General features: G+C 44.7%; 1 protein-coding gene across 3 annotated transcripts in view; it reads left to right on the forward strand.

Annotated features, from left to right (window-relative positions):
- The window catches only part of BBX (BBX high mobility group box domain containing), a 99,512-nt gene that overhangs the window by 18,604 nt on the left and 58,863 nt on the right, over nucleotides 1-22,045 (forward strand). For all 3 annotated transcript variants that reach the window (XM_034790550.1, XM_034790559.1, XM_034790569.1), the window contains exons 4-5: nucleotides 9,214-9,281; nucleotides 19,449-19,529. In XM_034790550.1, the coding sequence (XP_034646441.1) occupies nucleotides 9,214-9,281; nucleotides 19,449-19,529 (149 nt within the window). The remainder of the gene's footprint in view (nucleotides 1-9,213; nucleotides 9,282-19,448; nucleotides 19,530-22,045) is intronic.

Consider the following 22,045-nt stretch of genomic DNA (forward strand, 5'->3'; position numbering starts at 1 on the left):
ATATCCAGCACCATGAAGGCGCCACTCTAGGGGGCTCCACAGCCGACCCGCCGGTGTTGCTAGGGTAGAAAATTCTCCGACGATCGTGCACGCAGCGCGCGCACACCTAATTGGAATGGATATGAGCAACACATCTCGAAGAACAACAGTTACAACGGTGAGTAACCGTCTTTTCCGCCTGATGAAGCATTGCTTCCTCCTCCCCTGATGTCTTCGGACAACTTCTCAAAATTTCAAGACCTCTTTAATAGAGTTGTCAATGAGCTACGAATTAACCTGGAGGGAGTCCCTGAACAGCAGCATGAGCTAACCGACATCCTGCAGCCCTTTTCTTTTTCTGGAATTGCATTACCTATCAACGCAGCCCTTTTAGAACCTGCCAAGGCCATCCGGCTGCAAGCCTGCCTACCTGTAAGAGAGCGGACCAAAAGTACTTTATTCCTTCCAAGGGCTCGGAATTCCTGTTTACTCACCCAGCACCAAACTTGCTGGTAGTAGGCGCAGTTAACCAAAAGAACAAACACCAGTTTCTCCGCTCCACCTCTTCTGACAAGGACAGTAAGCGATTAGATCTGCTCGGCCGTAAGGTATATGCTTCTTCCACATTGCAGTTTCACATTGCTAATTATACAGCCGTTCTAGCAAAACAACCACAAAAATTACAATAAATTCATGGACTTTATTGATCACATTCCAGAAGAAAAGAAACAACAATTTACAGCCATAGTTTCCGAGGGACAAATCATCTCCCGCGCTGCTCTTCAAGCTGCCCTTGATGTGGCCAGTACTGTGGTACAGTCCACTGCCACAGCAGTTGTGATGCGCCAAAGGTCATGGCTCTCGTCCTCTTCCTTTCCCCGGAAGGTCCAGAGTACCACTGAGAATCTCCCCTTCGACGGTGACAAACTGTTCGCCTCCACCACAAATGACGTACTCCACTCCATGAAGGACTCCAGGGCAACTCTCCGGTCGTTAGGAATTCAAATCCCTACTACCAGAAGGCAACAATATAGATATCACTGTTACCAGCGACCACACTACCCCACATACACCCAGCAATTCCATAGATCTCACGAGCAACAGCAACACCAGAGAGCCAGATACCAACGCCGCTTTCCCAACTCCTTGGCAGCATCTCAACCCCCTCAGACCAATACGCAAATTTGAAGCCTTGGTCAAGGGTATAGTAAACAATATTCCCACTTCAGCGCTTACACCGCCTGCCCCTATTTTTGGTCACTGCCTATGCCCATTCTTCTATCAGTGGCAAAATATTACTACCGACAAGTGGGCTTTAGAGGTTGTCACAGTTGGCTATTCCATCCCTTTCCTATTCCCCGCCACCCTCCCTGTCCCTCTTCAGAGACCCCTCTCATGAGCAACTCCTCCTCCAAGAACTACAACATCTCCTTCAATTGGGGGCAGTGGAAATCAGTGGAACAACACAGAGGGTAAGATTTCTATTCCCGTTACTTCTTAACAGAAAAGAAAACCAGGGGATGGCAACCGATCCTTGACCTCAGGCTTATCAAATTTATCAAGAAGCAAAAGTTCAAAATGGTTACCCTCACCACCATAATCCCAGCGCTGGAGCAGGGCGATTGGTTTTCAGTCCTCGACCTACAGGACGCCTATTTTCATGTGACTATTCACCCAGCCCATAGATGTTTTCTTTGTTTTATCCTTGATTCAACACATTTTTAATACAGACTGTTGCCCTTCGGCCTATCTACCGCCCTCCGAGTTTTCTCCAAACTCCTAGACGTGGTTACTGCCCACCTCAGGAAACGGGGTTATAATATTTCCTTATCTCGACGATTGTCTCCTCAGAGCCTCAACACTCGATGAAGCTCTTGGATCCACACAGCTTACAGTCGCTTGCTTCCTTTCCCTTGTCCTACAAATAAACAAAAACAAATCCACCTTATCTCCTACCCAACAACTGGAGTTCATAGGAGTGCGTCTCGATTCCAGAATGGGAATAGCGTCTCTCCCGCTCGATCATTTCAACACCATAAAACTCCTGGTTACAAAACTCGCAACAGTCCCCAGGTCACTGCACGAGACTGCCTACAACGATTAGGCCACGTGGCCTCGTGTACTTTTGTGTTCAAAAATGCATGCCTATACATGAGGTGCTTCCAAACTTGATTGGCCACGGTTTACAGACCGAACATACATGCTGTAAACAATCCTCTATCCATACCCTTCAGAGTCAAAGACTCCCACCAATGGTGGACGGTTCCTTCCAACCTCTGCTCAGGAGTCCCTTTTCTCCAGGACTCCCCATCACTCATAATGACTACCGATGCATCCCTCACGGGATGGAGAGCACACATGTCCCACCACACAGCCCAGGGCTATGTTCTTCCACCGAAGCCTCCCTACACATAAACATCCTAGAACCGCGAGCCATACGCAATGCCCGCCGTCACTTCCTCCCATTCATTCAGAACCAACATGTTCGGATAATGACAGACAACATCGCATGCATGTTCTATGTCAACAGGCAGGGAGGGGCTCAATCTCACTTGCTTTGCACGGAAGCCGTGAAGCTTTGAAATTGGTGCCTCATGAACAACATCCGGATATCAGCCGCCTATCTTCCCAGGGCCCTGAATATCACCGCAGACGAACTAAGCAGACATTTTCCCTGGGATTACAAATGAGAGATAAATGACACGATCATACGCAATATATTCCGCGTTTGGGGATATCCAACCCTGGACCTCTTCACGACTGCGAAGAACAAGAAATATCCCGAATTTTGCTCCAGAGCGGGATTGGGCAAACATTCCTTAGGAGATGTGTTCCTGAGCTCATGTAAGCTAAGGTATGCTTCTCCCTCCCTCCCCCCCAATACTGGCTCTCCACAGAGTTCTGACAAAGATACGAACAGATTGTGCTACGGTAATTCTGATTGCCCCGTCGTGACCCAGACAACCGTGGTTTGTGTTCCTCACCAGAATGTCAATTCGCCCACCGATTTCGTTGCCTCTCACTCCGAACCTCCTATCACAGCAACACGGCCAATTTCTGCACCCCAACCTGTCCATGCTTCACCTCAAAGCTTGGTTCCTACATGGTTCTCCCAAAATGAACTAGCATGCTCTGAGCAGGTTCAAAGAGTGCTCCTACATAGCAAAACACAATCTACTCGCACAACATATCTCCAAAGGTGGAAGCGATTCACACAATGGTGCTCAACTAAACAACTTGCTCCTACTTCTGCACTTCTTCCGCCCATACTTAACTACTTATTAGATCTTAAGCAATCTGGCCTTTCTTTCAGCTCCATCAAAGTCCACTTAGCTGCTATTACAACTTTTCATGACAAGATTGACGATACCTCTGTGTTTGCTCATCCAATCACCAGACATTTTCTCAAAGGACTCCAATCCCTATACCCGGACATTAAACCTCCTACTCCTCCATGGAACCTTCATTTAGTATTATCCTACTTAACTCAACAACCATTCGGGCCTCTAGTCACTTGATCCTTCTTACACCTCTCTATGAAAACAGCATTCTTAGGGTTTGGCTACACTTGCAGCTGTAAAGCGCTTTGGGTTAAACCAGCCTTCGGAGAGCACACTAGGGAAAGCGCTCCAGTCTGTCCACACTGACAGCTGCAAGCACACTGGCATGGCCACACTTGCGGCATTTGCAGCGGCATTAGGAGTGGTGGATTATGGGCAGCTATCCCAGCGTTCAAGTGGCTGCAACATGTTTTTCAAATGAGGGGGGTGGGGTGGAGTGTGTTGTTTGTATGGGGGGGGGTTGCAGTGCTGAGAGTGTGTCAGCACACTGTCTTGTAAGTTCAGATCCCCCTAACCCCCCTGTCTCTCACTCAGTAAACGTTTGCTTTGCCCCGTTGCAGATAAGCAGCCGCTGTCTGAAACAGAGCTCTGAAAAGGCACTTCCGTATTCCTCAGCCGATTTCACAACAAAGAGAAGAGAGGCCACTTGACTTAAGGGGATTATGGGATGTTTCCGGAGGTCAGTCAGAGCGCTGTAACGTAAGTCCTCATTCACACTGGCCCTGGGGCGTCTCAGCCAATACGCAACAGCCGTTATCCCTCTCGTGGAGGTGGAGTACCAGGAGCGCTCTAGCTAGGGAGTCAGAGCTCTCTACGTGCCTTGCCAGTGTGAACGGGGAGTAAGGTAAAGCGCTCTGGGAGGCTTTATTGCAGTATAAAGTGCCAGTGTAGCCAAGCCCTAAGTGGCAATCACCTCCTTCAGATGTGCAGGAGAAATAGCAGCTCTCAAGGCAGACCCACCTTATACACTATTTTTTAAGGACAAAGTTACCCTCTGACTACACCCCAAATTTCTTCCAAAGGTGCATTCGTCATTCCACATCAATAAGCCGATACACCTACCAACCTTCTTTCCTAAACCACATGCAAACTCTTTTGAATCCACAATGCATATGTTAGATGTACACAAGGCTTTGTCCTTCTATTTGGATAGAACCAAGCCCTTTAGGAACTCTTCTAGACTCTTTGTCTCCATTGCGGAGCGCTCCATAGGGACACCTATTTCTACCCAGAGACTTTCAAACTGGATTTCTGAGTATATCCGACTGTGCTATCAGATAAAGAAAGTTACGCCTCCAGCCGGCATCAGAACTCACTCCACTAGATCTGTGGCTACCTCCGTGGCTTTTCTATGCAAAGTTCCTCTGGCTGACATCTGTAAAGTGGCCACTTGAATTTCTAAACACACATTTGTTAAGCATTATGCCCTTACTCAAGGCCCTCTCTCTGATACATGATTAGGCAGAGCAGTATTATCTACTGCATTCCTACCAAATCCGAAGTCCCTACCTCCTTGAGGTACACTGCTTTTAAGTCACCTGGAGTGAAGCACCCACAGGGACATCTCTCGAAGAAGAGGAGGAGGTTACTCACCCTGTGCAGTGTCTGACATTCTTTGAGATGAGTGTTCCTGTGGGTGCTCCACTACTCACCCTCCTCCCCTCTACTTCAGAGTTGGGGTAGCCTCCATTGTAGAGAAGGAACTGAGGAGACCGGTCGTGCATGCATACTATTAAGGTACACTCAGAGTGGGGGGGCAGGCTCTGCGCGTGCACGACTGGTACGAGTACTGCTGTTAAAAAGCTCCGAGTGAAGGTGTAGGGACGCACCGACACCTGGAGTGGAGCACCCTCAGGGACACTCATCTCAAAGAACGTCAGTTACTGCACAGGGTGAGTAACCTCCTCATTTGTTTAGTAGAAATGAATGAAGTAAATATATCCAAAACAACACAATTGGATGACTGGGGGAGGGGGGAATTTGAATAGTACATTAATGCTCCCAGATGTGTTGAGTTCCAGGCCAGTGTCTTAGTCACCAGACTACCCTCCTTTTGTAAAGAGCACAATGTTTTTATGTTGTCTAGGAACAGTGTACTTCAGTCTGTGGGTCACAGATTAAGTTGGTAGGGTTTCTGCTCATGTCACAGTTGCACCCCACTAGTGAAAAGCAGATGTTCCACCGGTACAAAAGTAGTCTATGAAAGTACTACGTGTTCACAATGGAGAAGTTCACATCACTGAATCATGAAAGGCCTCAGTGTTGCTATATCAACTGGAAAATCATAAATTTCATGATTTCAGCTATTTAGGAGTTGGGGGGGACAAGGTTATTGTAGGGGGGGTTGTGGTATTGCTACCCTTATTTCTGCGCTGCTGCCGGCAGTGGCACTGCCTTCAGAGCTCGGCAGCTGGAGAGCGGCGGCTGCTGGCTGGGATCCCAGCTCTGAAGGCAGAGCCCCTGCCAGCAGCAGCGCAGAAGTATGAATGGCATGGTACGGTATTGCCACCCTAACTTATGCACTGATGCCTGCAGAGCTTGGCCCTCAGTCAGCAGTGGCCACTCCCCAGCCGCCCAGCTCTGAAGGCAGTGCAGAAGTAAGGGTGGCAATACCCTGACACCCCCCCCAAAAAAATAACCTTATAACCCCCTGCAACTCTCCTTTGGGTCAGGGCCCCCAGTTTGAGAAACGCTGGTCTCCCCCGTTAAATCTATATAGTATAGAGTAAAAGCACATAAAAGACCAGTTTTCACAGTCCTTGACATGCTTTTTCATGGCCGTGAATTTGGTAGGGCCCTACTTATAGGGCATAAGGCAAAGCTTAAATGCATTCAGTAGGCAGACATTCTGTACAGTGTGTCTCTTGCATGGACATTTCTTGCAGTGTTCTGTCTTTTTATAATCCAGTAGTAATAAAATCCATCATTTTCAAACAAAGTGATACTCATGTTGTTAGCTTTAGCAAGAAAGAAAGCTGTAGTTAAGGTCACAAATCAACTTCCATTATACTATTAACATTTAATATTCTTTTCTGAATAAGCCGATAACGAGAGAGAGAGAGAGAGAGATCTTCTTTATTGTTGAATACCTGTAAATAATTTTAAAATAGCATTTACCATTTTAAACTATTTATCTTTCTTAGTTTGTTCTTAGATCCCTAAGTAACACTTAAGCACAAGAGGGTATAAACATAATGCAGTGTGTTATCACACAAATCTTATTTTTCCCTTTTGTTATTTTATTTTGCAATCTGAAACCTTGGTAGCAGCATTTTTGTCCTCATCAAGAGCAGCTATCCAACCTCTAGCTCTCTGCTTCAGCTGCAGCACGACTATTCTTTAGTTGCTTAAGCACCAAATTAAACTTTCACTTTCCACTAAGCTGTCATTTTTTCTCCTTTTGATTTTTATTTTTAAATACATGGTTTTAGTGTCTGTTGCAACTACAGTAACACTTTAAAATGAAACCCTTAATCTTACCCTATAATTAAGAAGGTGCTCATTTAAAGGGAAGACAAACAAGACCTTCTTTTGGAAAAGAAAATGCTTGGAAATGGGGAAAGGGTTTGGACCAGGCTATCACGCACATCATCATTCTGTATTTGAAGGATGCCATTCCCCCTCCACCCGCTGAATTGCCCCATTCCTTTGCTTTGGTGTTCCCCGACAGGAAGGACAAGAACTGCTGCCTGTTATTGCAGTTGGATTACTTTTCTGGTGAGGCGGGCTTTTAGAACCGGATAGCTTGGCCTGACAAGACGATACTTCTGTCATGTGACTGATTTCCCCTTCGTCCCCTCCCTACCTTTTGCCTCCAGAGTTTTTTCCGTTCACTGCTTCTTACAAACCCTGCACCAAGCCAATGTATTTCCTCTTTGAGGATTATTTTATCTTTCTTCTCACTACTCATAAGACTTTAAACCCATATTTGGCCTCATTAAGCTTTATTTTTTTTCCCCCATGAGAAATGAAATGGGAAACTGGAAAAAGGCTCCTCGCAGTGCTCATTGTGGTAAGGCAGAAAATTAATTCTGCACCAACGTGGTGCCTGGAGTGAGTCTCTCTGGCATCAGGCAGTGTTCTTCAGTCATTGAGAGTCAGCTTGTCCCTCTTCACCTGCTAACTCAGTGGGTGACCTGGGGCAAATTGCTAGGTTCTCTGAGCCTCTGTTTGCTCATGTTTAAAAGCAGTATAAAAATACTTAACCCTATGAATGTAGCCATTAAAGTTTAGAGAGGAAAAATGGTTGTGTGATTAAGACAATGGATGGGAACTTAGGAGAGTGGGCTCGATACCCATCTCCGCCACAGACAGCTTGTGTGATCTTGGGAAAGTAATTTAATCTCTCCATGTCTCAGGGTATATCTACAGTGCATTGTAGCCCAAAGTCTGTGGGGCCTGGGCTTGTGGACTCGGTGTTTTCAAGCCATTGCTTCAGCATCCATGCTGCATTGTAGATCTGGGATTAAAATTGCTAGATCCAGGACTCACAGTCATGCTAATGCATCCATACTGCACTATGCAGGCCTTCTGACTTGGGTCTGTAACTTGACCTCTGTCCACACTGCAGAATGTCAGGGCTTAAACCTAATACATAGCAGAACTCGGACTCTGGCCCATCCCCCTAGCATGGGTCCTAGGACCCAGGTCCTGAGTGCTTGCTGACCTGAGTCAGGCTGATTTTGATTTGTGTGTGAATGGAAGGGGGGCTTGGGCTGAAACCCGAGTCAGAGCCCGGGCTGAGTGTAGACGTACCTCATCTGAAAAATGAGGATAATTGTTTTCTCTCTCTCCCACTTGGTCTGTCTTGTGAGTTCTTTAGGCCACAAATTGTCTTACTATGTGTTTGTACAGCACCTTGCATAGAAGGGCCTTGATCTTCAATGGAGCCTGTTTGCACTACTCTAATATCAATTATTAGTAATAATAGTAAAAAATGCTAGTATTGTGAGTACACGGTGTCACTGTTCATTGCAATGTCAACACCAGACATTTATTTATTAAGATTACTTTAACTCTACCTAATATTGTATTGGCTGGGTGACATGTGGGCAGGTTGCCCAACTAAATGCCTGTGCTGTACTGGTGCCGTGGATAAATAGAGGGCTACGTTCTTCAGCACTGTCAGCCTGGCATGCTTGAACACTAAATTCAGCTCTAGTTTAAAAATAAGTAAAAAGCAAACATGCTTCCCTTTTGTTAAAAGGAAGCTTCATCTCTGATGCGGTCCCTCCTCTTTCCTTGTTCTGTAGCTGTGGGAGGATTACCCCCCCATTTTGAGCTTCCAGTTCCATTGTAAATATTTGTGATATTAGCGCTGTTCTGTGTATGTTTGGTATGAGATCATCACACTTGCTGTTTTAAAGATATCCATCACTGTAGTGCTTGGAACCTGTGGTAGTAAAATTGTAATGCCACACCAAGGGGAGTTAAGCACACACATCCTGTCAAATCCCTCAAACGGCTTTGAATGTCTATCCCAGAGGGTATATAGAAATGGTTATTTGTGATTCTCTTGGGCTGGCTTTGTGGCATCTTGCTTTGGAGTATCTGTGACAAGTAGCCTTTTGAGGTTTTTCAATGCACACAGTAATTTCTTTCAGCTTGCAGATGAATCACCTTAATATTTGTAACAGAGGGTCCTGTGGCACCTTTAAGACTAACAGAAGTATTGGAGCATAAGCTTTCGTGGGTGAATGCCCACTTCATCAGACTTCAGTGATATGAGACCCCTTTACTTGTGTCTGATGAAGTGGGCATTCACCCACGAAAGCTTATGCTCCAATACTTCTGTTTATCTTAAAGGTGCCACAGGACCCTCTGTTGCTTTTTACAGATTCAGACTAACACGGCTACCCTTCTGACACTTAATATTTGTTTTACTCTTGAACAGATCCTACGCAGATGGGAGGCCTGAGTATGCTGCTTTTAGCAGGGGAACATGCTCTGACTGCACAAGAAGTAAGTAACTATCACTCTCTCTCCTCCCTTGTCCCCAACCAATCAGTTAGCAGGAGTGCTTAAGAGGAATATTTGTAGGTATTATTACATTAATGTAGTATACATCTTAGCCAACATTTGATGGCACCCATGTCTGAGCAGCATGACTCTCCTCAAACCAATGAACACACTTTAGGCCTAATTTTGGTGTGTCTTCTGTACTGTAGCAATATAATTTCACTGAATGACTTCAGTGATATGAGACCCCTTATATCTCCCCATTAAGAGATTGTTGTCAAAACCAGAAGTACTGGAAGGATTGCAAGCTCTTCAGGGAAGGGACCATCTTGGCTTGTCTGTTTGTATAGGAGTCCAGGAGAGCTGACGATATTTTAAAGAATCCTTATTGAGGTTGCAGGAACAAACCATCCCAATGTGTAGAAAGAATAGTAAATATGGCAGGCGACCAGCTTGGCTTAACAGTGAAATCCTTGCTGATCTTAAACACAAAAAAGAAGCTTATAATAAGTGGAAGATTGGACAAATGACCGGGGGGAGTATAAATATATTGCTCAGGCATACAGGAGTGAAATCAGGAAGGTCAAATCACACTTGGAGTTGCAGCTAGCAAGAGATGTTAAGAGTAACAAGAAGGGTTTCTACAGGTATGTTAGCAACAAGAAGAAGGTCAAGGAAAGAGTGGACCCCTTACTGAATGGGGGAGGCAACCTAGTGACAGAGGATGTGGAAAAAGCTAATGTACTTAATGCTTTTTTTGCCTCTGTCTTCACAAACAAGGTCAGCTCCCAGACTACTGCACTGGGCAGCACAGCATGGGGAGGAGGTAACCAGCCATATGTGGAGAAAGAAGTGGTTCAGGACTATTTAGAAAAGCTGGACAAGCACACGTCCATGGGGCCGGATGCGCTGCATCCAAAGGTGCTAAAGGAGTTGGCAGATGTGATTGCAGAGCCATTGGCCATTATCTTTGAAAACTCATGGTGATCAAGGGAGGTCCCGGATGAGTGGAAAAAGGCTAATGTAGTGCCCATCTTTAAAAAAGGGAAGGAGGAGGATCCGGGGAGCTACAGGCCAGACAGCCTCACCTCAGTCCCTGGAGCAGGTCCTCAAGGAATCAACTTTGAAGCACTTAGAGGAGAGGAAAGTGATCAGGAACAGTCAGCATGGATTCACCCAGGGCAAGTCATGCCTGATTAACCTAATTGCCTTCTATGAGGAGATAACTGGCTCTGTGGATGAGAGGAAAGCAGTGGACGTGTTATTCCTTGACTTTAGCAAAGGTTTTGATATGGTCTCCCACACTATTCTTGCCAGCAAGTTAAAGAAGTATGGGCTGGATGAATGGACTATAAGGTGGATAGAAAGCTGGCTAGATCATCGGGCTCAACGGGTAATGATCAATGGCTCCATGTCTAGTTGGCAGCCGCTATCAAGCGGAATGCCCCAAGGGTCAGTCCTGGGGCCGGTTTTGTTCAATATCTTCATTAATGATCTGGAGGATGGCGTGGATTGCACCCTCAGCAAGTTTGCAGATGACACTTAACTGGGAGGAGTGGTAGATATGCTGGAGGATGGGGACAGAATACAGAGCGACCTAGACAAATTAGAGGATTGGGCCAAAAGAAATCTGATGAGGTTCAACAAGGACAGGTGCAGAGTCCTGCACTTAGGACAGAAGAATCCTATGCACTGCTACAGACTAGGGACCGAGTGGCTAGGCAGCGGTTCTGCAGAAAAGGACCTAGGGGTTACAGTGGATGAGAAGCTGGATATGAGTCGACAGTGTGCCCTTGTTGCCAAGAAGGCTAACGGCATTTTGGGCTGTATAAGTAGGGGCATTGCCAGCAGATCGAGGGACATAATCATTCCCCTCTATTCGGCATTGGTGAGGCCTCATCTGGAGTACTGTGTCCAGTTTTGGGCCCCACACTACAAGAAGGATGTGGATAAATTGGAAAGAGTCCAGCAGAGGGCAACAAAAATGATTTAGGGTGCTGGAGCACATGACTTATGAAGAGAGGCTGAGGGAAGTGGGATTATTTATCTGCAGAAGAGAAGAATGAGGGGGGATTTGATAGCTGCATTCAACTACCTGAAAGGAGGTTCCAAAGAGGATGGATCTAGACTGTTCTCAGTGGTACCAGATGACAGAACAAGGAGTAATGGTCTCAAGTTGCAGTGGGGGAGGTTTAGGTTGGATATTAGGCAAAACTTTTTCACTAGGGGGGTCGTGAAGCACTGAAATGGGTTACCTAGGGAGGTGATGGAATCTCCTTCCTTAGAGGTTTTTAAGGTCAGGCTTGACAAAGCCCTGGCTGGGATGATTTAGTTGGGAATTGGTCCTGCTTTGAGCAGGGGGGTTGGACTAGATGACCTCCTGAGGTCCCTTCCAACCCTGATATTCTATGATTCTATGATAGTGCCTGGCACAACTCCGAACCTTTCCTGACCTGGGCCTTTGAGAGCTACAGCAATGTAAATATTTAATAATAATACAATTACATTGGTCATATGTAAATTTTGATCTTGAAAGGGCTACAAGTGCTAGCATATGTTCAAGATATTATAGTCTATTCCTGTTAATTAGGGCTCTGTGTTATGCGCAGCAGGTATAAATACTTTATAGTTCATTCACTGTAATACAAATATTTTGCACTTACATAAGACTTCAGTAAATAAAAAATGTTTTTCCATTTCTCTGTAGGTTTCAGTAGATTGGTTGCTATTTAGGGTACATTTGAGGGCCCAAATTGTGCATTTAGTGGCTCAAATAGGCCCAACAGGGGCATTATGAGTATTGTATATCATGAGTGAGATTTTTGATGCCCAGATTTGAACATTTGGACCTGTGGCATAAATCCCTATTCCAAAAAGTATATAAAATTATCTTTGGCCACGGATCAGGGAAAATATTTTTATCCTCCTCCCCCCCCCCCCCCCCCCCACACACAGCACCAGCACATTGCCACACCACCCAAGTTTTATTCACTGGTATTTTTAGTAAAAGTCTTGGGCCGTGAATTTTTGTTTACTGCCCGTGACCTGTTCTTGATTTTTACTAAAAACACCTGTGACTAAAACGTAGTCTTACCAATGAGTTTGATAGCTATTTGCTAGATGGCAAAGGAATGCTGAGCTTCAGGACCAGGGGGGACTGTAGCAATGTCAACTCTAATGGTCGTCTTTATCTGCCCTTCTCCCTCCCTGCCTCTGTCTCCCTTCCCACTCAGGCTCCTCTTCTCTCTCTCCCGCAAAAGCTCCTGTCCCTGTCAGGAAAGAGAGTCTTCTTGCTTTCGGTTCTGTTGCCAGGCGCCAGGGCAACCCCCAGCAGCCAGGAGGAACAATTGTAGAGAAAGTCCTGCTAAGTCATTACAGTCCAGAGATGCACTTACAAGGCTGTTGTGACAATTAGTTAAGATTTATAACATGGTGTGTGAGTGCTATACTTCACCAGAATGCGCACACAGCCTTCCCCTGACTGGGGACCTAGCAGCTCGCAGGGATCAGTAATTTGGATAATTGTCCTTTGCAAAACCCTTTTAAATGCCGGCGTTTACACTCTGTCTCCAGTCCAAGCAGCTCGACTCTGCTTCTGAAGCAGGGGGCTGAGAGGTGGAAATGAAACTGCAGATCTCCTATTATGTAACATGAGCTCAGCATGGGGTGTATTCACAAGAATCATCTCAGTTAACCCTTCCCAGAATCCTCTGGGGAGTGCTAGGCATAGCAGTGTCATCACTGTTGGTGTGTTTGGCCAAGGGTGCATGGTGTGAAAACCCCACCCAAGATGGTAATAGACCCTGGGATTAGGAACAAGTGTAGCTATGTGGGTTAAAATACTTCATTTTGCTACTTATTAAATCTAAAGTAAAGGAGCGAGAGAGCACTAGTTTTATTAGTAAGAACATACATTTCTTGAGGATTAACAGGGATATAACGATACATATCTGTTGAGCCTCAGTCAATTATTTGACATACATTAACTTCCGTGTTAAAGCTACATTAAATGAGGTACCAAGTGTTACTTATAGTTGCAAAAGCTGTGAATGGGTGGGAACAATGTCTATATGTATCAGTAGAGGAAGGGAAAAAGAGAACTCAACAGTGGCATTTGCACAGAAGGTCTGAGGTTTATGCCACCATCCCTATGGTCATCATACTGCCAGCTACATCCCTGATTTTGTAATTGTTCAACCAACTACACTCTGTTTTCCACTCTGTTAAGAAAATTCAGTTTTCCTGACCAACACAGTTTCTAAACACAAGATTGAGCTTATTAGACAGGTGGTCAGGAGAACTTAAAGGTGGACACAACAAAAGAGGTTTAATGAGAAAATTAGTAATTTACATGAGCAATTAACTTGCACTAGGCCCCCAGATAGATTGCATCAGTTATGCTAAATGTTGATGTAGACTTCTCCTCTGTCATCTCTTAAAACAAAGGGGAAAAGTTAGAACATAAGAGTGGCCATACTGGGTCAGACCAAAGGTCCATCTAGCCCAGTATCCTGTCTTCTGACAGTGGCCAATGCCAGGTGCCCCAGAAGGAATGAACAGAACGGGTAATCATAGATTATCAGGGTTAGAAGGGACCTCAGGAGGTCATCTAGTCCAACCCCCTGCTCAAAGCAGGATCAATCGCCAGATAGATTTTTGCCCCAGATCCCTATATGGCCCCCTCAAGGATTGAACTCTCAACCCTGGGTTTAGCAGGCCAATGCTCAAACCACTGAGCTATCCCTCCCCCCCATCTCCCATTCCCAGCTTCTGGCAAACAGAGGCTCGGGACACCATCCCTGCCCATCCTGGCTAATAGCCATTGAACTTGTTCTTCAAGTGCTTGCTCATGTTAGTTCCATTTTAGGTGTGCGAAGTCGTCGGAGATTTTTGCCTTCGCAATATCCGGAGAGTCAGCTGTAGCACCCCGATGAGTGCCGTGCTCATGCCTTGGTATATTAGGCGCTGCCAACCCTACGCCCTCTCAGTTCCTTCTTACCACCCGTGACAGTTGGTCAGAGCGCCTTGTCCTACATTGCAGGAGCGTTAGCAGTTCTTACAGTCCATTGTTCTGTCTCCTTTGTTGTTAGTTCATAGGTACTTAGTTAGACCATTAAGTGTTAGAATAGTTGTTTAGGAGTTAGAGTCCTGGCTGGGACTTCGCCTTAGAGTGGGGCATGCCCTGTTTCCGTGGCTTTAAGCCTTGTTCATTGTGCAGCTGTCTGATGCCCATTAGTGACCCCCACGAGAGCTGTTTAAAGTGTTTGGGGGAGTCCCACAGAAAGAATAAGTGCAGGATCTGCAAAAAACTTTTGCCCTCGAACTCGGAAGGAGCGGGATATCCGCTTGAGGGCCCTCCTCATGGAGGCTGCGCTTGGCCCTACCTCGGAGTCCTCTCGGTTGGACTCCACGCCCAGCACCTTGGCATCGGCGCACAGCACACCGCTGGCACCAGAGTCCACCTGACATCGTTCCCCATCCCGAGTGCCTAAGAAGCAGTCAAAGTCGACGGGCCCGCCAGCACTACAGAAAAAGGAGGCTTTGGGCAAAGGACCATGTCAGGCCATGTGCTCGCACCAGAGCTGATCGGAGGTACTGCTGCAGTCGGATCCCCTAGTCTACCCAGGGACCTACCTCTGACTCCTGGGAGCAACAGGGGGTCCCAACCCCTGATAGGGTCATCTGCCCTGCTTTCCTGCCCAAGGTGTTCATACAGGCCAGGACATCTACTTGCCTGTCTTTTTTCCAAAGCTGCATAAGTCAGAGGAAGAGCTTAGATTGCATTCCCTGGACGTCAGGAGGGCGCTAACTTTGTACATTGAAGAGACCAAGCCATTCGCAAGTTGATGAAAAGTCATCCAGTGTCCGCTCAAAGAATTTCTTCTTGGATCACTACTGCATTTGCTGCTGCTATGATCAGGTGAAGGTGCCACCTCCAGTGATTGACACCCTGCACTCAACCAGGGCGCAAGCCTCTTTGACAGCTTTCCTGGCCCAAGTACCTAACAAGGAAATCTGTGGGGTGGCCACCTGGTCGTTCGTCCACACATTCACATCCCATTACGCACTTACCCAGCAGGCCCAGAACGATGCTGGCTTTGGTAGAGCAGTACTGCAAGCCACTAGATTGTGAATTCTGATCCTACCTCCGTGGATACTGCTTGTGAGTCACCTAAAATGGAATCAACATGATCAAGCACTCAAAGAAGAAAAAATGGTTACCTACCTTTTCGTAACTGTTGTTCTTTGAGATGTGTTGCTCATGTACATTCCATTACCCGCCCTTCTACCCCTCTGTCGGAGTTGCTGGCAAGAAGGAACTGAGAGGGCGTAGGGCCGGCAGCACCTAATATACCACTCAAGGGGACACCACAGCCAGCTCTATGGATACCACTAATGCAAAAATCTCTGACGACCGTGCACATGGACGTGCACACACCTAAAATTGAATGGACATGAGCAACACCTCTTGAAGAACAAGTTACAAAAAGGTAGGTAACCGTTTTTTTAAATTACCTTGTGCTGCTCCTATTTTAGATGTTGTTTTACTTGTGTTGTCTGATTCTGCTATTTTGTTAGAAGAACAGAACATGAAATGCAGCAAAACACATCATGGGAACAACAGAATCAGAAAGAGCTTCAGGATATGTTGGCTTGTCTCCATGGGAAATGCCTCTTGTATCAAATCTGACATCCCATAGATAATATCCCGTTTTCCTGTTAATGTGTTTTTTATTAGACTTACAGCAACACCTAGTGGCTTCAGTGAGTTACTTCAGAGAAGTTCCTCGGAGCAGCAGTGCTGCAATTTTACTCTCATTATTCCCACTGCCCTCAGTCATAATCTAATCTTGTAGCAGTCTAAGATATTTATAAGGTGCCAATCACTGCAATTTCTTTATTCCTCTCTTTTACTTTCGGCCAGGAAAGATGTGGGGAGAAGTGAGAATATATGTGTAAAGTATAAGAATGCTTCTCTTCTGCTTCAGGTAGAAGGGCTGGATTGTGCTGTGTAGGGGCTGGATGTTGAGCTCTAGGCTCAATTGATAACTACAAAGGGCCACATTACCTGGGGTATAAGTCATGAGTGATGGTCCAATGTCAGTTGTGTGTTGCTGAGAGGAATCTGGTACCAAGCTGGAGTGGACAAAAGAGGAACAACCAACAAAAGTAGACGATTTCTACTTATAGTGGCATTAGAGATCACTATGACCCTTCTAGGCCATGACCAAAGACCTAAGTACGTACTTCAACATTGAACTTAGCAGGGCTACTCATGTGTAAGTCTTTGCCGTGGTCTTAGACTCTTTCATTGCTGCAGTTCCAAATTCATATCTGTACAGCTGATCCTGAATTTGGAAAAACTGTTCTTGGCTTGGGGCTAAATGATTTCTGGGGGGGAGGGATATTTAACAGAATTTTGTAAAGAACACATTCTTAGGGGATTTCAAGGGGAAAAAAATCAGACTTGGTTTTTAATTACTTTAATTGATTTTAATTATGCCTAAATCGACCCTGCAAGATGAGTATCAGTCTGGGCTTGATTGTCTACAACCACGGTTATTCCACAACCTTCAACAGTTACTTTTCAGTAATTATTGTGTTTTTGTAGAGTAGCGCAAACAGCATCAGGCCAGAGATTCTGCCTGGCCTCCTGCACCACAGTGGGCGTAAGTGTGGGGTGACAAGGAACCTCTTCATTTCTGTCCCTTTGCATGCCCTCCCAGGAACAGAGCACATTTGCAGCCTTGGTCCTACATGGGGCTAGCCATGCTCACCACCCCAAATGGTTGGGAAAAGGAGCTGTGCAGCAGGACCTCTCCCCCCTTGCAAACTGGCCAGCGGAGTTCTGAGGCACCATACTTCCTGGAACTTCTGCTGGGGGCTTCACACTGCCCCACATGTGGAGCTCTGCTTGAAAGGCAAAATTAAGCCCTTAGGAGATTTTCATACTGATATTCCACAGTTGTTTATTACAATCAAACTTCACTAGTGGCTGGGGCACCATGGTAGATGACTGAATTTTATCAATTTAATAGGTAAGGGACAAATCCTGAGGACTCTTTACTCTTTGCAAACTCCCCATCAATGCAATGGCCTGAAATTAATGGACTGAGTGAAACGGCAAGGCGTGTGCATCACAAATGTATCTTTTTCGGTCATTGTGATGATTATAATTAAGTTCCAATTATTTATGATAATCTGTCGTATACTAGCAAGTGTACTATGCGGTATTTGGTGAACCCACTGATGCTAGACTGTGCAGTAACTGTGAAAAGTAACTGTGCAGAATAGCAAATTGCTGTTTGGTGAGATTTTGTTGGAATACAGATACAACACTCAGGAATGGTGTTTTGTTTAAGGGGGGATAACTTTTTTGAGGAGAGGTGGCAGGAGGGTGTCAAGGTAGCCTTGTGGGGCTGCTTGTGTAGAATCTCATTCACTTGTGGCATATGAATTGCATTGATCATCTTCCAGGACAAAGTAGTCCATAAGTGTACATAGGAGGCTAATGAGTCGAGAGATCAGCAGCAGCAGGGTGAGATCAGAATCCCAAGTAGCAAATTCTTTGGCGGTAACTTCTATCTGTGCCTCGGCTGCAATGAGTAGCTTGCAGGAGCAATCTCCGAGAAGAACAACCGGACGTTCTGGTGCCTTTTCTCGTCCTGGTTGTTTTAATGAATCCCTGTGCTTATAGATGACAGACACGTGTATTCTCACAAGTGTACATCCTTAGCTTGTAAACTCCTGAGTCACACCACGTAAGCTGCTGGTGGGTCAGTTTTTCAGCTTATGCATAATATGAGCCCCCCCAAAAAGCACACTGCTTGAGGGGTCTCAGCACCACATTTAAAATGCAATTATAGAACAATACAACCAGCAGTCCCCCCTCACCTCCAATTCAAAAATTACCAACCAGTACATGGGGGGGACACACGACTATTTGTATCTGGCAAATCAACAAGGGCATTTGGGGCCCTCCGTGTTTTGGTGTACAGCATTTGTTACTAATTGCCATTGGCAAATGTATTGTGGTGAAGAATTTAAGATAAATGCCCAGGAAATTGTCTTGTTTGTTTATAAAATACTTGCAATTTCCTGCATTAAGAAGATTTAATCTGGCATTTAAAAATTCTGTGGGGGAGGATCCCTAGATCCTTCATTTTGTGTGTGTGTGTGTGTGTGTGTGTGTGTGTGCACGCACATACCCACAATTCCACAGAGCCTCCTCACTTTTGATTGGCTGTTGATCAGCTTCCAAAAGGTCCATGTACATAATTTTCCGTGCAATGCTACGCACTTCTATTAAGCTGAAAATACAAGTCTCCTGAGACAGCAACTATAACTCTTCACCCTGAAAAAATAAATATATTTCGTACTTAATATTATCCTTTAAATGGGACTTGTTCTCCTAAGTCACTTAAATGCTTTTGAAAATCAAGTACCAAGTAATGCATATTCAATCACAATAGCCTTTATTCTGACCCACAGCATAGTGTTTTAAATGTTCTATTTTTGTTAGCTTGTTTTGTGTTAAGTGAATTTCAGTGGAAAGTTCTAAGTGGTCCTAAGTCACTTAAGCACTCTTAAAAATTCCATACCATGTCTTTGTTATGTGAGCAATTCAAGACTTATGATGTCCTTTAACTATTCATTTTCTTGCTTTTAAGAAGTTGGTTGTTTTTTTAATGTTATAAGTAAATACACTTTTGTCACTTAGCATACTTAATCAGTTTTTGAAATGGTGTGGGTTGTGTTTTTGCTTTTGGAATAATCTAACTTTTTCTCCATAACAAATTTTCAAATAGGAGGTGTAGTGTGACCAACACAAGTCATATGTATTTTTAATTTGAGACTGTCCTTTTAATATTTGGTTTCATAAAACCTTCTGTGAAGTTTAAAATCAAAACCAAACGTCATATTTTGGGCCTAACTGCTGTTTAAACCATTGTGAGGTGTATTAAAAAGGATTCTATAGTACTGACCTCATCTTTATTTCCATTCACTTCTGTGTATTCAGGATTATGAAACATCAGGCTGTCCATCTTCTGTTAAACAGTGTTTCTGAATGCTGTTGGTGCTGCTGCACCGTATTTCTTGTTACTAGATATTGCTGCTGTCTTTATTGGCACGTCATTGATGTTTTATTCCCTGTCATCACTGTTTCAGGTTTCCTCAAGTACTTGCCAGTCTGATGCATCTAATTCTACTGAAGCATGTCAGAAGTCACCATTGTTCCAGTTTGCAGAGGTGAGTTTCCAAAAGTAACAGGATGATTTTTTCCACAATTTTTTTTTTTTTAAAGAAATCCCAAACCCTTTAGCTGAAGAAGACGAGCCTCGACTCAAATGTTTTCAGCTACATGCTTCCCTCCCTCCATTCCTGTTATTTATGGGGAAGCCAGTTGGGGAAGCCAGACTTGAGCTGCAGAAAAGTGTATATAGCGCATGATGGAAACCCTAAACACAGCACTGTAATAGTGTTCAAAGAAGCATTCGGTTCGATGTGGTGCAGGAATAGCCTTAGCTGACACGGCTCTTTACTTACAAGCCAAGGGTTTGATAGAGTTCTGTATAGTTAAATGATATGTCTGAGCCAGTGTAATCATTTTAGCAGTTGACTCAGTCAAAAGTGATTGTATTGCTTCTGACAGCCCTGTGGATGCTCCACAGTCTTCCTTTATTCTACAGCCACAGAGCTGACCAAACACTCCAGGCCCATTCCTGGAAAGTCTTATACGCCTCAGTCACTATAGACTTGTGAGTAGTCCCACTGAGGACAGAGTAAGTCTTGTGTGGATAAGGTCCTGAATTTTCAACTGTCCTAGAAGGCAGACTTTGTACTATATATCCCTTTCCCTGACTCCTTTCATTACATACCAGCAGCGCTTCCTTTTGGCTTCACATATGGCAATTTGACTCCAGAGGATGACTTCACTTGACTTCTTGGACTTGTTTAAGTCCTTTGAGAGTCTGTCAATAAAGCGGGCTCTCTTTTGCTAACAGCCAGGAAGGGTCTCAGGTTAATGATCACCTGGAGTTTGTTAGAAACTCCCAATTTTCAGGATATTGTAGTTTGGCAACAAAGTTCCCGTTTGGGCTTAAACTTGGCATATATCCTAGCCCAGCACCAAAGGATTGGTACATTCATGGATTTGTTGCAGGGTGAAATTTTCTTCTCATTTCAGTTTTGATATTCGGTTAAGCACTATTTTTAAAATGTATCTTTTTGCATGCCTGGAGATGAATCTGTTATTTTTCAAAAATATAAAACAGCAGGAAATGTGAGCTACCAATATAAGGCTATTAGGCTGAGTATTCAGTTGAACCAAACTCTTCAAACGTTCTGCAGCTGCTGTTGTTTGGTATGTAGGGCATATATTGGAACATCTGCAGTAGATGCTATATGCTGCAAATGTCTTTGATGAACAGTACACCGGTCCCAAAGAACTTCAGCCCTCACTGAACATCCGTGGCTCATTTGAGTTCATACAATGTTTTTCTGATTTGTTAAAATGATTGTAAATAATGAAATCACACACACGTGTGAGCTGTGGAAATCTTGAGAACTGTAGGGGGCGTTGTGTGGCTAAGTTCCGTACAGCTCGGGGGGAGGGAGGCGGATGACACATAAGGGCTAATCTAAACCCATAAGCAAAGACATTTAGTTAAAGCAGACGCACTGGGGCCATATCCTTAGCTGGTCTAAATCACTCTAGCTCCACTGAAGATAATCAAGCTTTGCCAATTTACACCAGCTGTGGATCTGAGCCTCCTGTCTTTTAGTGCTAATAATGTTTCCCTCTCTTCCTGCACCCCCAAAATAAATGAATGCTCATATCTTAACTTCAATCCACAAAACCCAAGGTTTCAAGCTAAGATCTCAAAACTCCTGAAATACATGAATAGACAGATCCTTAATGTATCAGGAAAGATAACAGCCAGAATAAAATGTATAATATTGAATTTTTAAAAGCTAATGGCTTCACTTTCGAGGGGAGGGGAAACTCAGTTTGCCAGCCAGTAATAAGATCACTTACCACCACCTTAAAAATCCAGTGTCCGTGGTGGTGGTTGTGGGGATAATAAATAAATATTCATCATCCAATATTTCTATCGTAGCATTTGCACAATTCCTACAAAACAGCGAAAATCACTCTACTCCATCTTTTTTTTTTAATGGCCTTTTGCTTGGAGTTTCCTGGTAAGTCCTGGTAACATAGGGGAAATCACAGCTCACTTACTGATTGCATTTGTTCATTTTGCAATGCCGTGGGCCGGAGGGACGTTGTGCAGCATTTTGTTAGGTGCTGTAGTTATGGTTATGCTGAGGCCCTGTGACGACCTACTAAATCCCATTGGCTTTTCCTTACCCAGTGGCAGGGTAGGGTGCCAATCCACTGCCACATCTGCACATCCATCTTTTGTAAGGTGAGCAAGTTGGAAGCTACTCATATATGTTTCATCTCAGATGCCTATTTGTTGGCCTGTTTTAATTTCCTTGGAAAATTAAAACATGCTTCTGGTTACATTGCAGGCATTTGTGGCAGTAGAAAATAAATCGCTATACAAACCCAATGTTAATCAGAAATTCCGATTACAAAGTACAGCATCTATGGCTATGGCTACTGGCATTTATCCAGTGCCTTGCTTTGGTTTTGTGCAGCTGTTACAATGTCTGCATCCACACACATTCCAAACTAAGTGGTTTATTGTGCTTTTTAAATGCCAGCATACTGCAGTGAAATACCCCTTTCACTGAACTCT

Source organism: Trachemys scripta, chromosome 1 (genome assembly GCF_013100865.1).
Source record: "Trachemys scripta elegans isolate TJP31775 chromosome 1, CAS_Tse_1.0, whole genome shotgun sequence".
Classification (NCBI taxonomy): Eukaryota; Metazoa; Chordata; order Testudines; family Emydidae; genus Trachemys; species Trachemys scripta.